Here is an 11,710-nt window from a genome sequence, read left to right as displayed (position 1 = left end):
AGACAGAGCTTCTCAAATGAAGGCACCAGAACTTCCCTGGGTGTCCAGCGATCCTGGAGGCCCAGTGGTTATGCCTCTGGGCTTCCCATGCAGGAGGTGCCACTTCAACGTCTGATCATAGAGTCAATATCCTGCATACAATGTAGCACAGGAAAAATGTATCAAATGCAGATACATCTGTGACCAAAGTCTGTGAGCTGCTCAGTGGTTAGAAAGTGATTTCAAAAGATATGTGACACCCAGAGGGAGGCATCAGTTTGGGAATAGAGGGTAGCCAGTTCTGCACTAACCCACTCCATCCTTCTCCCTGTAGTTTTTCTACGTGGGTAACATCACCATTGGGACACCCCCTCAGGAATTCCAGGTTATCTTTGACACAGGCTCATCTGAGTTGTGGGTGCCCTCCATCTTTTGCAACAGCTCAACCTGTTGTGAGTACAGACATTCCCTACCCAGACCATCTTTCACTTGCCCTGCTGCCCTGTTTCCACCCTTGGCACCTAATGACACTCATCTCTTGTGTCTGCAGCTAAACATGATAGGTTCAGACATTTTGAGTCTTCCACCTTCCGGCTTAGCAGGAGGACCTTCAGCATCACCTATGGATCTGGGAGAATTGAAGGACTTGTTGTTCATGACACAGTTCGGGTAACAGTGTTACAAATGCTGAGTCAGGACTGGCTATGGAGTGACCACTGCTTGAAAAACAGATGCAGGACCATCTGGCAGGACCCTTCCTAGCCTAACTCCCATAGATATTGTCCATCTTATCCACAGGTTCATGTCTCTGGGGAGGCAGTGTCTGTGGTGACATACAAACAAACAAATTAGCTAACCCAGAGAGTGGCTTGAGGTGTGGACTTGCAGCTCCTCTGCCCATGAGCAGTTCAAGGTTCATTTTGCTGGGAGCTAGAAGAAGGAATAAAAGCACCCACTTTTATATTCACTGGATGTTCCAGGCACTTTCAGGTGATAACTAGTTTAATCCTGCAACAACCACACACAGCAGGTGGTCTGATTAGCTCATGAGACATATGTGGAAACTAAGGTGCAGACAGCAAGGGCCTTGCTGAGGGCACACATGTGGTAAGTGGTGGAGTTAGGCTGGCTTTTCAGGACTGAAGTTGCTGTGGGATGTTTGGGGACAGAATAAAACTGATCTCTGGGCCTTGGGGGCAGTCAAGGGCTTCAGGTATCCAGAGTGGGAAACTGGAGGCCTGAGAAGTTAAGGGGCCTGATAAATGAGTTCTCACTCTAGACGACCATTGAGAATCTAATAAACCTATGGCCTGCCTCCCCCAAAATACTTGAGTAGTTCCCCTCTCTCTGTTGCTCTCTCATACACACTCACAGAAATATATACATATCCCAAAAAGTGAATTCCCCAGACAGTAATTTCATAGAACCCTGCAAGCAAGATTGTGTTGGATAGATGCAGAATCCTCAGTACATTACAGAGAATTCAGTCCATTCCTGTCATTAGGTCACAGTGATGCCAAAGAGAAGGCTATCTTGCTCTCGATTGTTTTGTCCCTAAGGTGGCACCTATGTCACCTGGCCTGACTCTTGGTTGCCCCACCTGGACAGAAGCCATGAGGCCAATTTGACTCACCTAGGTGGTGTTTTTCAGAGGGGCAGATGTTTTAAAATGCACAGCCTCTCTCAAATGGAACCCAAATTCTCCTCCCGGCTTGATCTAATTGTCTGTGGGCCACCAAAGACAAAGCCCAGCCTCAGTTCTTCTCTGAGTATCTAATGGCAATGCACCACAGCCCAGTCCTAGCCCCACTTCACATATCTGGAAGTGGAAACACTCTTCTCTCCCACAGATTGGGGACCTTGTAAGTACTGACCAGCAGTTCGGTCTATGCCTAGAAGAATCTGGGTTTGAGGGCATGAGATTTGATGGCGTCTTGGGCTTGAGCTACACCAACATATCCTTCTCTGGAGCCATCCCCATCTTTTACAAGCTGAAGAATGAAGGTGCCATTTCTGAGCCTGTTTTTGCCTTCTACTTGAGCAAGTAAGTCTGAGATGGACAATCTCTTTCTCCAAATTAGCTGTAAGATGCTTTCAGGTGCACGGACATTATAGAACACTTGATAAAGAAGTACCCTGAGAGATAATTTAACCCAGGATAACTATGGCCCCAGGGCCCAACTGGCTTCACCCCTGGCTTTTATATACAAAATTTTATTGGAACACAACCCTACTCCTGGGCTCAAGACCAGTAACACGGTCTAGGGGGGTGAGTGAGGAAGAAGGCTAAAGGAAGGCAAAAGAAAACAAGTTGAAGGAAAAGGCATTAGGATTTGCTTATGAATTTGATCAGGAAGGAGAAGGACGGTGGATGTCTTTCCTTTCTTGTTAGCATTCCACTGGGAGCCCAGGACCAGCTACCCAATTTGTAGGAGCCAGTGAGAAATGAAAGTGTGGGACGCAAAACTGTGGGACACTTTGTTCAAGAAATATTAGGCATTTCAGGACAGAGAGAGCAGAGATGGGGTCCCTTCTGAGTGTGGGGCCCTTTGGACAGTAGAGGTCACAGGCCAGCAGAGCCAACTCAGGGTGAACTGAACCCACACCCTTAGAACTCCCAGGCCTTGATTTTCCTGAAAAATGACAAGGTGGACTATGGGAAACCAAAACACTTCAGCACCGTGTCCTCTGAGGGTGTCTGAGCACTCAGGTTGCTGGAGGTCCAGGGCATCTTCAGAAGACATAGTGGGTGGAGCACAGCCAAGTGATTCAGCTTCTAACTTTCTCTGTGCCACTCATTAGCTAGTAACCGACCTCAGTCTGGATCTCAATCTCTCCTAGATGCTATTTCTGCATCTGTACATGGGGACCTTATTAGGGCATTGATGGGTGGACAAGCACAGCTCTCAGACAGTGCTGTTGTTACTGTACTCCAAGGATCCCCCCGCCTCTTCTCTCTACAGAGATGTGCGGGAGGGCAGTGTGGTGATGTTTGGTGGGGCAGACCACCGCTACTACAAGGGAGAGCTCAACTGGATACCATTGATGAAAGCAGGTGACTGGAGTGTACACATGGACCGGTAAGCCTCTCTCTCTGAGGGACAGCCAAAGTAATGCACCCACTACTGTACATGGACCCAGGCAGACACACACAAATGCATTCTCAGACACACAGTCACACAGACATATACACCACCTTCAACGACACAGACAGACACACAGACACATGGAAACACACAAGCAGGCACATATAAACCTACACAGAGACACATAAAAACATGTATAGCTAGTCAGCGACACACAAGCACACACAGAGACACATAGAAACACACATACAAATAAAAACAGAAGCACAAAGATAAACAACCTATGGGTTCATAATCCCCAGGCCTTCTGAGCAAGGCTCTGACAAGGGTCCTAAAAGGGTCTAGAGAGGTCTGTGCAGCTGGGAGAGGGCTGCACCTACTGCCCTTTGAGGTGGGGAGCATGGTTAGAGGACGCTACAGTGTGGGGAACAGAGGATCAGGGGGAATTTCAACAGCCTGAAGAGAGTTATGATAAGATGACCGACTGTCCAGGGCTACCTAGGACACAGGAAGTTCTCAGGGACAGTCCTGAGAAGATGGGGGAAACCGGTCTTCTTAGGGAGCAGCTACCGAGCAGTGGAGAGAGCTTGGCTGCAGTCTTAAGATGTGAAACCAACTAATAAAAAGGACACCCCACATTCTTCGGCACACGGTGGGACAGGTGCTATAACAGAGAATCAGGAAGGTGGGATCCAGGAGAGACCTGAGGACAAGAGGCATAATTGACAGGATTCTGTGTGATGCCCTCAGTCAAAAGCTGACCTATTCTTTGGAGTTTCTGTGGGCTAGTCATGTATTTCCTGGCCAGGGTCTCAAGGTCTGAGCTGGTTGTAGGAGCAGTGCTGGGAGACACCCTCTGCCAGAGCAGCCCCTCTCTCCCCCTACTATGAGAATCTGCTGCCCCTGTGAATCTCCATCTTCACTCTGTGTGTGACCCGATATTTGTTCCCCATCAGCATGTTCCCCTTTGCATGTTTCTTATTGTTTTCTCAGTCTTCATTCACTCATTGAACAGGCAATCATTGGGAGTTCACTGTGTGCCAGGCACTTTAGGGAGCCAAGGAGAATAAAACTCGCCCTCACATCTAAGAAGGCAGATGTACATGAAGTTACTTGCCCACATAGTGAATTGTGACTTTGGTACATGCTAGACATGAGGAGGAGAAGGCAATGGCAACCCATTCCAGTACTTTGCCTGGAAAATCCCAGGGACTGTGGAGCCTGGTGGGCTGCATTCTATGAGGTCCCACAGAGTTGGACATGAGTGAAATGAGTTAGCAGCAGCAGCAGCAGCAGACATGAGGAAGGGTCTACAGACAGTGACCAAGACAGGAGACTGATAAACACCGGGGGAAAGGCTTCCTGAAAACAATACAATTAAGGTGGAATCTGGAAGATGAGAAGAAATTTTCTAGTCAAAGGGCAGTGGAGTCTTCTAGGAAGGAAGACCAGCTTGTGTCAAGGTACAAAAGATCCTGGTGTATTCAAGTACTGCATTCGAGGATGTCAAGAAAGGTGATGTGTCGAGAGTAAAGGAAAAGAGGGCAACAGATGAAGGGCTGTTTATGAGACAGTTGGGAAGGGGGCAACTCCGGGTACACTCAGAATGACCTTGATGCCCGCTTTCTTCCATTGTCTCTCAGCATCTCCATGAAAAGAAAGGTTATTGCTTGTTCTGGCGGCTGCAAGGCCCTTGTGGACACGGGGTCATCAGATATCGTAGGCCCAAGTACACTGGTCAATAACATCTGGAAGCTCATCGGTGCCACGCCACAGGGTTCTGAGGTGAAGGGTCATGCCCCAGGGTCACTCCCAGTCTCCACACACAACAAGGATTTCCAGGGCCAACCTCTCTCCCTCTCTCTCTAACAGCACTACGTTTCATGTTCTGCGGTCAATAGCCTACCCTCTATTATCTTTACCATCAAAAGCAACAACTACCGAGTGCCAGGTCAAGCCTACATCCTCAAGGTGAGGGGACAATACTGAGGGTTGGTTCTCAAACTGGAGCTTGCAGGAAACCTTGGGCTGCTCTGGGAGGAGGGCGCCCTCTGGAGGTCATGTCACATCATTACAGATGCTGCTGAGCTCTGTGGCTGGGCCAGTGCCTCCCACAAAACCAATCACTTGAGAACTAAGGGCTGTGTGCGACACTGATCTTCATGAAATAAATGTGGAGATGCCACACCTTATGACATGGTGGGAGTCACAAGGAGAGGGGAACACTAAGGTCGTCAGTCCTCAAAGAGCTTCAATTCAATCTGAACCCGTAGGTGCATAAACATGAAATTCAGCTCTAGCAGTCCCTGAAATAGGCCATGTTACAAGGAGAATGGCTGGGGACAGTCCCAGTGTGATGTCCCTGCATAAGTTAACAGTCTCTGTTCCCTTCTCAAACTTTTCCCGGTCTGGATGATAAATTACATGGTCAGCCTTGTTCTCGGCTGCATCTTCCCCTTGCTCCAGCCAAGTGCCTCCTTTGTTAGTTGAAGTACCAGACCCGTCTGTGGGGAGGTTGGATACTAAGGTGAATAAAGGGAGCACAGTGACTGCTCAGCCCCGGCACAGGGTGGAGGCTTCATGTCAGCTCCCTGCGAGAGTTCAGAGCTGGCTGATGGGCTCAAAGAAGGCTTTGAGGAACAGAGGAAATTTCAGGAATTCTAAAACCACAAACTCATTGAGCCATATGGAGGGTTGCTAGGTTCTAGGCAAAACTGCACTGTATTCCATGCAAATGTCATCTCAAGCTGGTCTGCACTGGGGCACTGGGGACTTACTAGGGGTGATAAGGGCTACAGACTGACCAGTGGGGATGGGGAACCAGAGTACATTACCCAACTGAGCCTGGAATGGCCAAAGAGGGTGATTGTGGGCCGAAGGAGGCTTCTCAGAGTTCCTGAGTTAAGTCTTCGAGAATGTGTTGTGTGCACTGCTCTATTTAAGATGGATAACCAACAAGGAGTTACTTTTAGCACAGGGAACTCCGCTCAGTTATATGACAGCCTGGATAGGAGGGGTGTCCTTGGGACCAGGATACCTGGATACATATGGTTGAGTCCCTTTACTGTCCACCTGAAACTCAGAATATTGTTAATTAGCTATACTCCAATACAAAAAAAGTTTTTAAATAAAGTATGGATTGTGGGGATGCAGGAGGAGAAGAAGCATTCTCTGCAGAGAAAACAAGGAGCAGGAGTCAGAAGAAAAGAAACAGGGAGTGAGGGGAACTATGGACACACTTGTTCTTTTCTAAAAAATCATATTGAAGTGTGGCTAATCTTCAGTGTTGTATTAAGTTCTGCCACACAACAATGTGACTCAGTTATACACATAAAAAATATATTTTATTTCTTATTCTTTTTCATGTGGTTTATCACTGAATATTGAATATAGTTCCTTACGCTCTACAGTAGGACTTTGTTGTTTTTCATTCCTCTGTTTCCCCAACTTCCAGTCCTCCACTCACCACACCCTTCCTCATGACAACCTCATATCTTGGCCCTCTTTGGCTTTGGATGAACTCTCACATCCCCTGCTACTGAGAAAACCCCTTGATACTTAACAAAATAGGGAAATAAAGCAAAGAATTGTGCTGGGTCTGGATTTTGGGGGAAGTCACCGGTAGGAGCTCATGCTGACTGGTGTGTGTCTCTGACTCCCCTAGGATTCTAGAGGCCGCTGCTTTACTGCCTTTAAAGGGCATCAACAGAGTTCATCTACAGAGATGTGGATCCTAGGTGACGTCTTCCTGAGGCTGTATTTCTCAGTCTTTGATCGAGGAAATGACAGAATTGGCCTGGCACAGGCAGTGTAAATGCTTGGAGTGGTTCAGGAATCAGTAAGGCCGCTCCTAACACACACTCACTCACACTTTGGGCACTCCTGCCCAGGATGCTGGTGAACTGTATTTGGTGGTCTGTACACCCGATTCTCTGGAGAAGGCAATGGCACCCCACTCCAGTACTCTTGCCTGGAAAATCACATGGACGGAGGAGCCTGGTGGGCTCCAGTCCATGGGGTCGCTAAAAGTCAGGCATAACTGAGTGACTTCACTTTCACTTTACACCCTATTCTCAGTAAAGAATAAAGGGTTTCACTCTTAATGGTGCTGAAACAAATGGTTGACTCTGTTTGTGTCTGGGAGTGAAGTATCTAGAACCAAGTCTGAATCAAAATTGAGAGGAGCCCTACTCCAACTGGCTTCAAGGAAAACGGAGACTCGTTGAAATGATCTTGGAATCCAGGATACAAGAATCAGAGCAAATACAAAGATCTCAGTGACTAGACCCAAGAAATCAGAAGTCATCAATTCTTTCTCACCTTCGATCTTTCCCTTCAGTCTACTTTGATAGTCTTAGTGTGGCAATTTTCTTCCTTAAGGCTTCTGCACCTTTTGAGGGGGTTCAAGCTACCTGCCCTAGGGTTTTAAATCCTGAAAGCATCACCTAGTAAGGAAAGAAGATTGCAGACATCAGAGTTCAAGGGTGTTCTCTGAATGACCACCCTCAGATCACATGTACAGCCCTAGATCAGCCATCCTGGCAGGGACATGGGGTCTTATGACTGGCTTTATATGGTCTTTGGCCCTGACCAGGCAGCACACATGATTGTCAATTTCCTCCAGAACTACATGACTGAAGCTGGGGAGAGGCAGCCCCAAGGATAGTGACTGAGGGATGGTCTAGGCCATGGAAGAGTTTGTGATGACCCACCAACTCCACCACCTCCTCATTTGGAGGAATTATAAGGGGTAATGAAACAGACTCTCTTCATCCCATCTCAGATGATCTTATCACTGGAGGGCTTCACCTCCAGGGGAGTTTAGATGAGGTACTTCATGCAGAGCTGGTTCCCTCTTGTTTCCACACCCCTGTCACCAGATGTCTGTCACATATGCCTGCTCTGTCCTTTACAGTCTCAATTGGTAAGTGGTGGCCACCATGAATCCCTGAGCCATCCCCGTCCTCTAGGGCCCAGAATGCCCCTTTCTGGCCTCCAATGCTGCTGGGGAAAATGCAACACATGTATCAGAGGACCCAGGTTACACAGAGCCTTCAGCCTTTCTGAGCTTCCTCCAAGGGTGGAGCTACAAACTATTTGCTTGAAGCTGCTATGTTTAGGCACTTTTGAAGTGGAAGCATCCGTTCTTTCCACCTGGAATCCCTCAGTAGATGCCTCAGCTGAGTCAGCAGGGGTCACAGGTTGATTTCCTTTCAGATTGACTGGTTTGATCTCCTTGTTGTATAAGGGACTCTCAAGAATTCTCAAGGACCACAGTTCAAAAGCTCAATTCTTTGGCATTCACCCTTTCTTCTGGTCCAGATCGCACATCTGTACATGATTACTGGAAAAATCATAGCTTTGACACTAGAGACCTCTGCAGCAAAGTGAGTCTCTGCTTTTTAATACACTGTACAGGTTTTTCATAGCCTTTCTTCCTTCCAAGGAGCAAGTGTGTTTTAATTTTGTGGCTGCAGTCAAGGTCCATAGTGGTTTTGGAGCCCAATAAAATAAAATCTGCCACTGTTTCCACTTTTCCCTCATCTATATGCCATGAAGTGGTGCGACAGTATGCCATGAATGTTGAGTATACTTTTGTGAATAGTTGTTTGAATGTTGAGTTTTAAGCCAGTTTTTGCATCTGCTCACCTCACCAAGAGGCTCTTTAGTTATTCTTTGCTTTCTGCTATTACGTCAATGTCATCTTCATATCTATAGATGTTGATATTTCTCCCAGCAATCATTATTCCAGCTTGGGATTTATACATTCCAGCATATCGAATGATGTATCCTATATAGAAATATAAGATACATATATAGAAATTAAATAACCAGAGTGAGAATATACACCTTGTCACACTTCTTTCCCCCTTTTAAATCTTTCAGGTGTTTTGTGTCTGATTCTAAGTGCCACTTTTTGAGCTACATACAGACTTTTCAGGAGACAGGTAGGGTGATCAGGTACTCCCATTTCCTTAAGAATTTTCCACAGTTTGTTGTGGTCCACACAGTGAAAGGCTTTATTATAGTCAGTGAAGCAGATGGAAATGTTTTCTGGGAATCCCTTGCTTTCTCTATGATCCAATGGATGTTGGCAATTTGATCTCTGGTTCCTCAAACCAGTTTGTACATCTGGAAGTTCTCAGTTCATGTAGTGTTGAAGCTTAGCTTGAAGGATTTTGAGCATTACCTTGCTAGCAAGTGAGATGAGCACAATTGCATGATAGGCTGAACATTCTTTAGATTTGCCTTTCTTTTGGATTGGAATGAAAACTGACCTTTGCCAGCACTGTGGCCACTGATGAGTTTTCCAAATTTGATGACATATTGAATGCAGCACTTTAACAGCCTCATTCTTTAGGATTTTTAAATAGCTCAGCTGGAATTCCATCACCTGTCCTATCATTGTTTGTAGTGATGCTTCCTAAGGCCCACTTGACTTCATACTTCAGTATATCGAGCTTTACATGAGTGACCCAAGCATCATCTCTATCCCGGTCTTAATGACTGTTTTTGTACAGTTCTTCTGTGCATTCTTGCCACCTCTTCTTAATCTCATCTGCTTCTGTTAGGTCTTTGACTTTTCTGTCCTTTATTGTACCCATCCTTGCATGAAGTGTTCCTCTGGTAACTCCAATTTTCCTGAAGCAATCTATACTCTTTACAATTCTATTGTTTTCCTCTAATTCTTACAGTGTTCACTTGTGAAGACTTTCTTATCTCTCCTTGCTATTCTCTGGAAGTCTGCTTTACATTGGTATATATTGCCCTTTCTCCTTTGCCTTTCACTTCTCTTATTTTCTCAGCTGTTTTTAAGGCATCCTCAGGCAACCCCTTTTCCATCTCACATTTGCTTTTCTTGGGGATGGTTTCGTTGACCACCTCCCTTACAATGTTACAAACCTCCATCCATGGTTCTTCAGGCTTCCAGATCTAATCTCTAGAATCTAATTTTCATCTCCACTATCAAATCATCAGGGATTTGATTTAGGTAATAGCTGAATGTTCTACTGGTTTTCCTTACTTACTTCAATTTAAGCCTGAATACTGCTTGCTTCTGCCTAAGCATTGTTGCCAGATCACCACCCACCACTCCTAGTGGGTGTGGAGCAAAAACACACAATTTAGGGAGTGTTACCCTGGGTTTGTGGCTTTTCACATGCTTAGCTGTGTGACCTTGATCAAGTACCTTAACCTCAGTATTCTCATCTGGTCAATGGGCACTATGATGATAATTCTACCTCTAGATGCATGTGTACCCACTAAGAACAGGTGGCCCTGAGAGGGCTTTCTGGGTTCCTGAGTCTGGAACAAATATGAATTATTCTGCCACCTGGGGAGAAGGAAATCTTCTGTTTAGAGGTTATGGCTGCCATCCCCAAGGCTAAATATTGATTCAAGCCAAATGACATCTATCTCTGAACCCTGACCCAGAACTCTGACTGAGCTGATGCTTCTGTTTTCTGGGCTCACATAAGAGCTAATGATTACTGTCTCAGATTATTCCCTTCCCAGCCTTACCAGTCAGCCTTTCCTTGTCAACTACTTCTAGCCTGAAATCACACTGCAAGGAGAGTTGTAAGGCTTTTGGTCTCTTTTCAGTTTCCCACATGGCCAGCATAGCAACAAGTAGCTGTGATGGCTTCTTGTCATAGCAACAACTATGGCAACCTGTACAGTCCAATCTCAGCCTGTTAAATGAAACTGTCACCATTTGGCTCTTCATGTTTAAATTACCTACAGTTGCCTTAGAAACCTTCCTATGCTTGCTATTTAATGACCAAATATGTATGGACTTGATCTAGTTTTCTTTCCCAAGCATGATTCCAACCATGTAATGAAGTAACCAAACATTTAGTCATCTAACTACCCACAGGAATTGACAAAAGCAAATCACCCATCCATTTCTTGCTTGCTCCAAAACAACATTGAAGTGATCTGCTGAAACAATGTGATACATTGGCATGTACAAGCCAGAAGGGACACTTTTTCTGGAATCGTTTTCCACCTAGTGCAGAATGTCTACCACAAGCCTCACCCCGCAGCACCTGGTCACCTGGTTTTTGCAGACTCATCCCACTCCAGATCCCTTCGACATCCCTCAGTAAAATCTAGAGAACAAACTCAGTCAAAGCTCTCTTTCCTGCAGAAAAGAAATTTTGCTTTTCAGAAAACAATACTTGCTAACACATTTAAACTCTTGTGCTCCTTGCCTTGGATTCAAGGACCTGCACCAGAGGATGGGAAGCCTCACCTTCCAAATAAGTCTTTCTCCACTCCAACCAGGACAAGAGCATTCACTGGACCCTGTGTCCTCATTGGTATCGTTCAGTTGCTAAGTCATGTCTGACTCTTTGTAATTACATGTTTGGCAACAAAACAGGCTTCCCTGCCTTTCACTATTTCTTGTAGTTTCCTCAGGTTCATGTCCTTTGTGTAGGTGATGCCATCTCACAATCTCATCCTTTTATTCCCTCTCCTTCTGCCCAAAATCTTTCCCAGCATCAAAGTCTCTTCCAAAGAGCTGGGTCTTGACATCATTGGCCTAAGTGTTGGAGCGTCATCTTCATTATCAGTCCTTCCATTGAATATTTCTCTACCACTTAAAAACAAAACTCATGTTTCCAATCACCTAACAATATTCA

At 45.8% G+C, this 11,710-nt stretch overlaps 1 protein-coding gene across 1 annotated transcript in view; it reads left to right on the top strand.

The window, feature by feature from the left end:
* Nucleotides 1-7,183, top strand: part of LOC102391731 (pregnancy-associated glycoprotein 1) — an 11,241-nt gene extending 4,058 nt beyond the window's left edge. Inside the window, exons 5-9 of the mRNA XM_006076343.4 lie at nt 1,830-2,023; nt 2,943-3,059; nt 4,709-4,850; nt 4,938-5,036; nt 6,730-7,183. Of these exons, the coding sequence (XP_006076405.4) occupies nt 1,830-2,023; nt 2,943-3,059; nt 4,709-4,850; nt 4,938-5,036; nt 6,730-6,879 (702 nt within the window). The 3' untranslated portion in view covers nt 6,880-7,183. The remainder of the gene's footprint in view (nt 1-1,829; nt 2,024-2,942; nt 3,060-4,708; nt 4,851-4,937; nt 5,037-6,729) is intronic.
* The last annotated feature ends 4,527 nt before the right edge of the window (nt 7,184-11,710 follow it).

Source organism: Bubalus bubalis, chromosome 5 (assembly GCF_019923935.1).
Source record: "Bubalus bubalis isolate 160015118507 breed Murrah chromosome 5, NDDB_SH_1, whole genome shotgun sequence".
NCBI lineage: Eukaryota > Metazoa > Chordata > Mammalia > Artiodactyla > Bovidae > Bubalus > Bubalus bubalis.
Note: the sequence above shows the minus strand (reverse complement) of the source record. Positions and strands in the feature narration are given on the sequence as shown.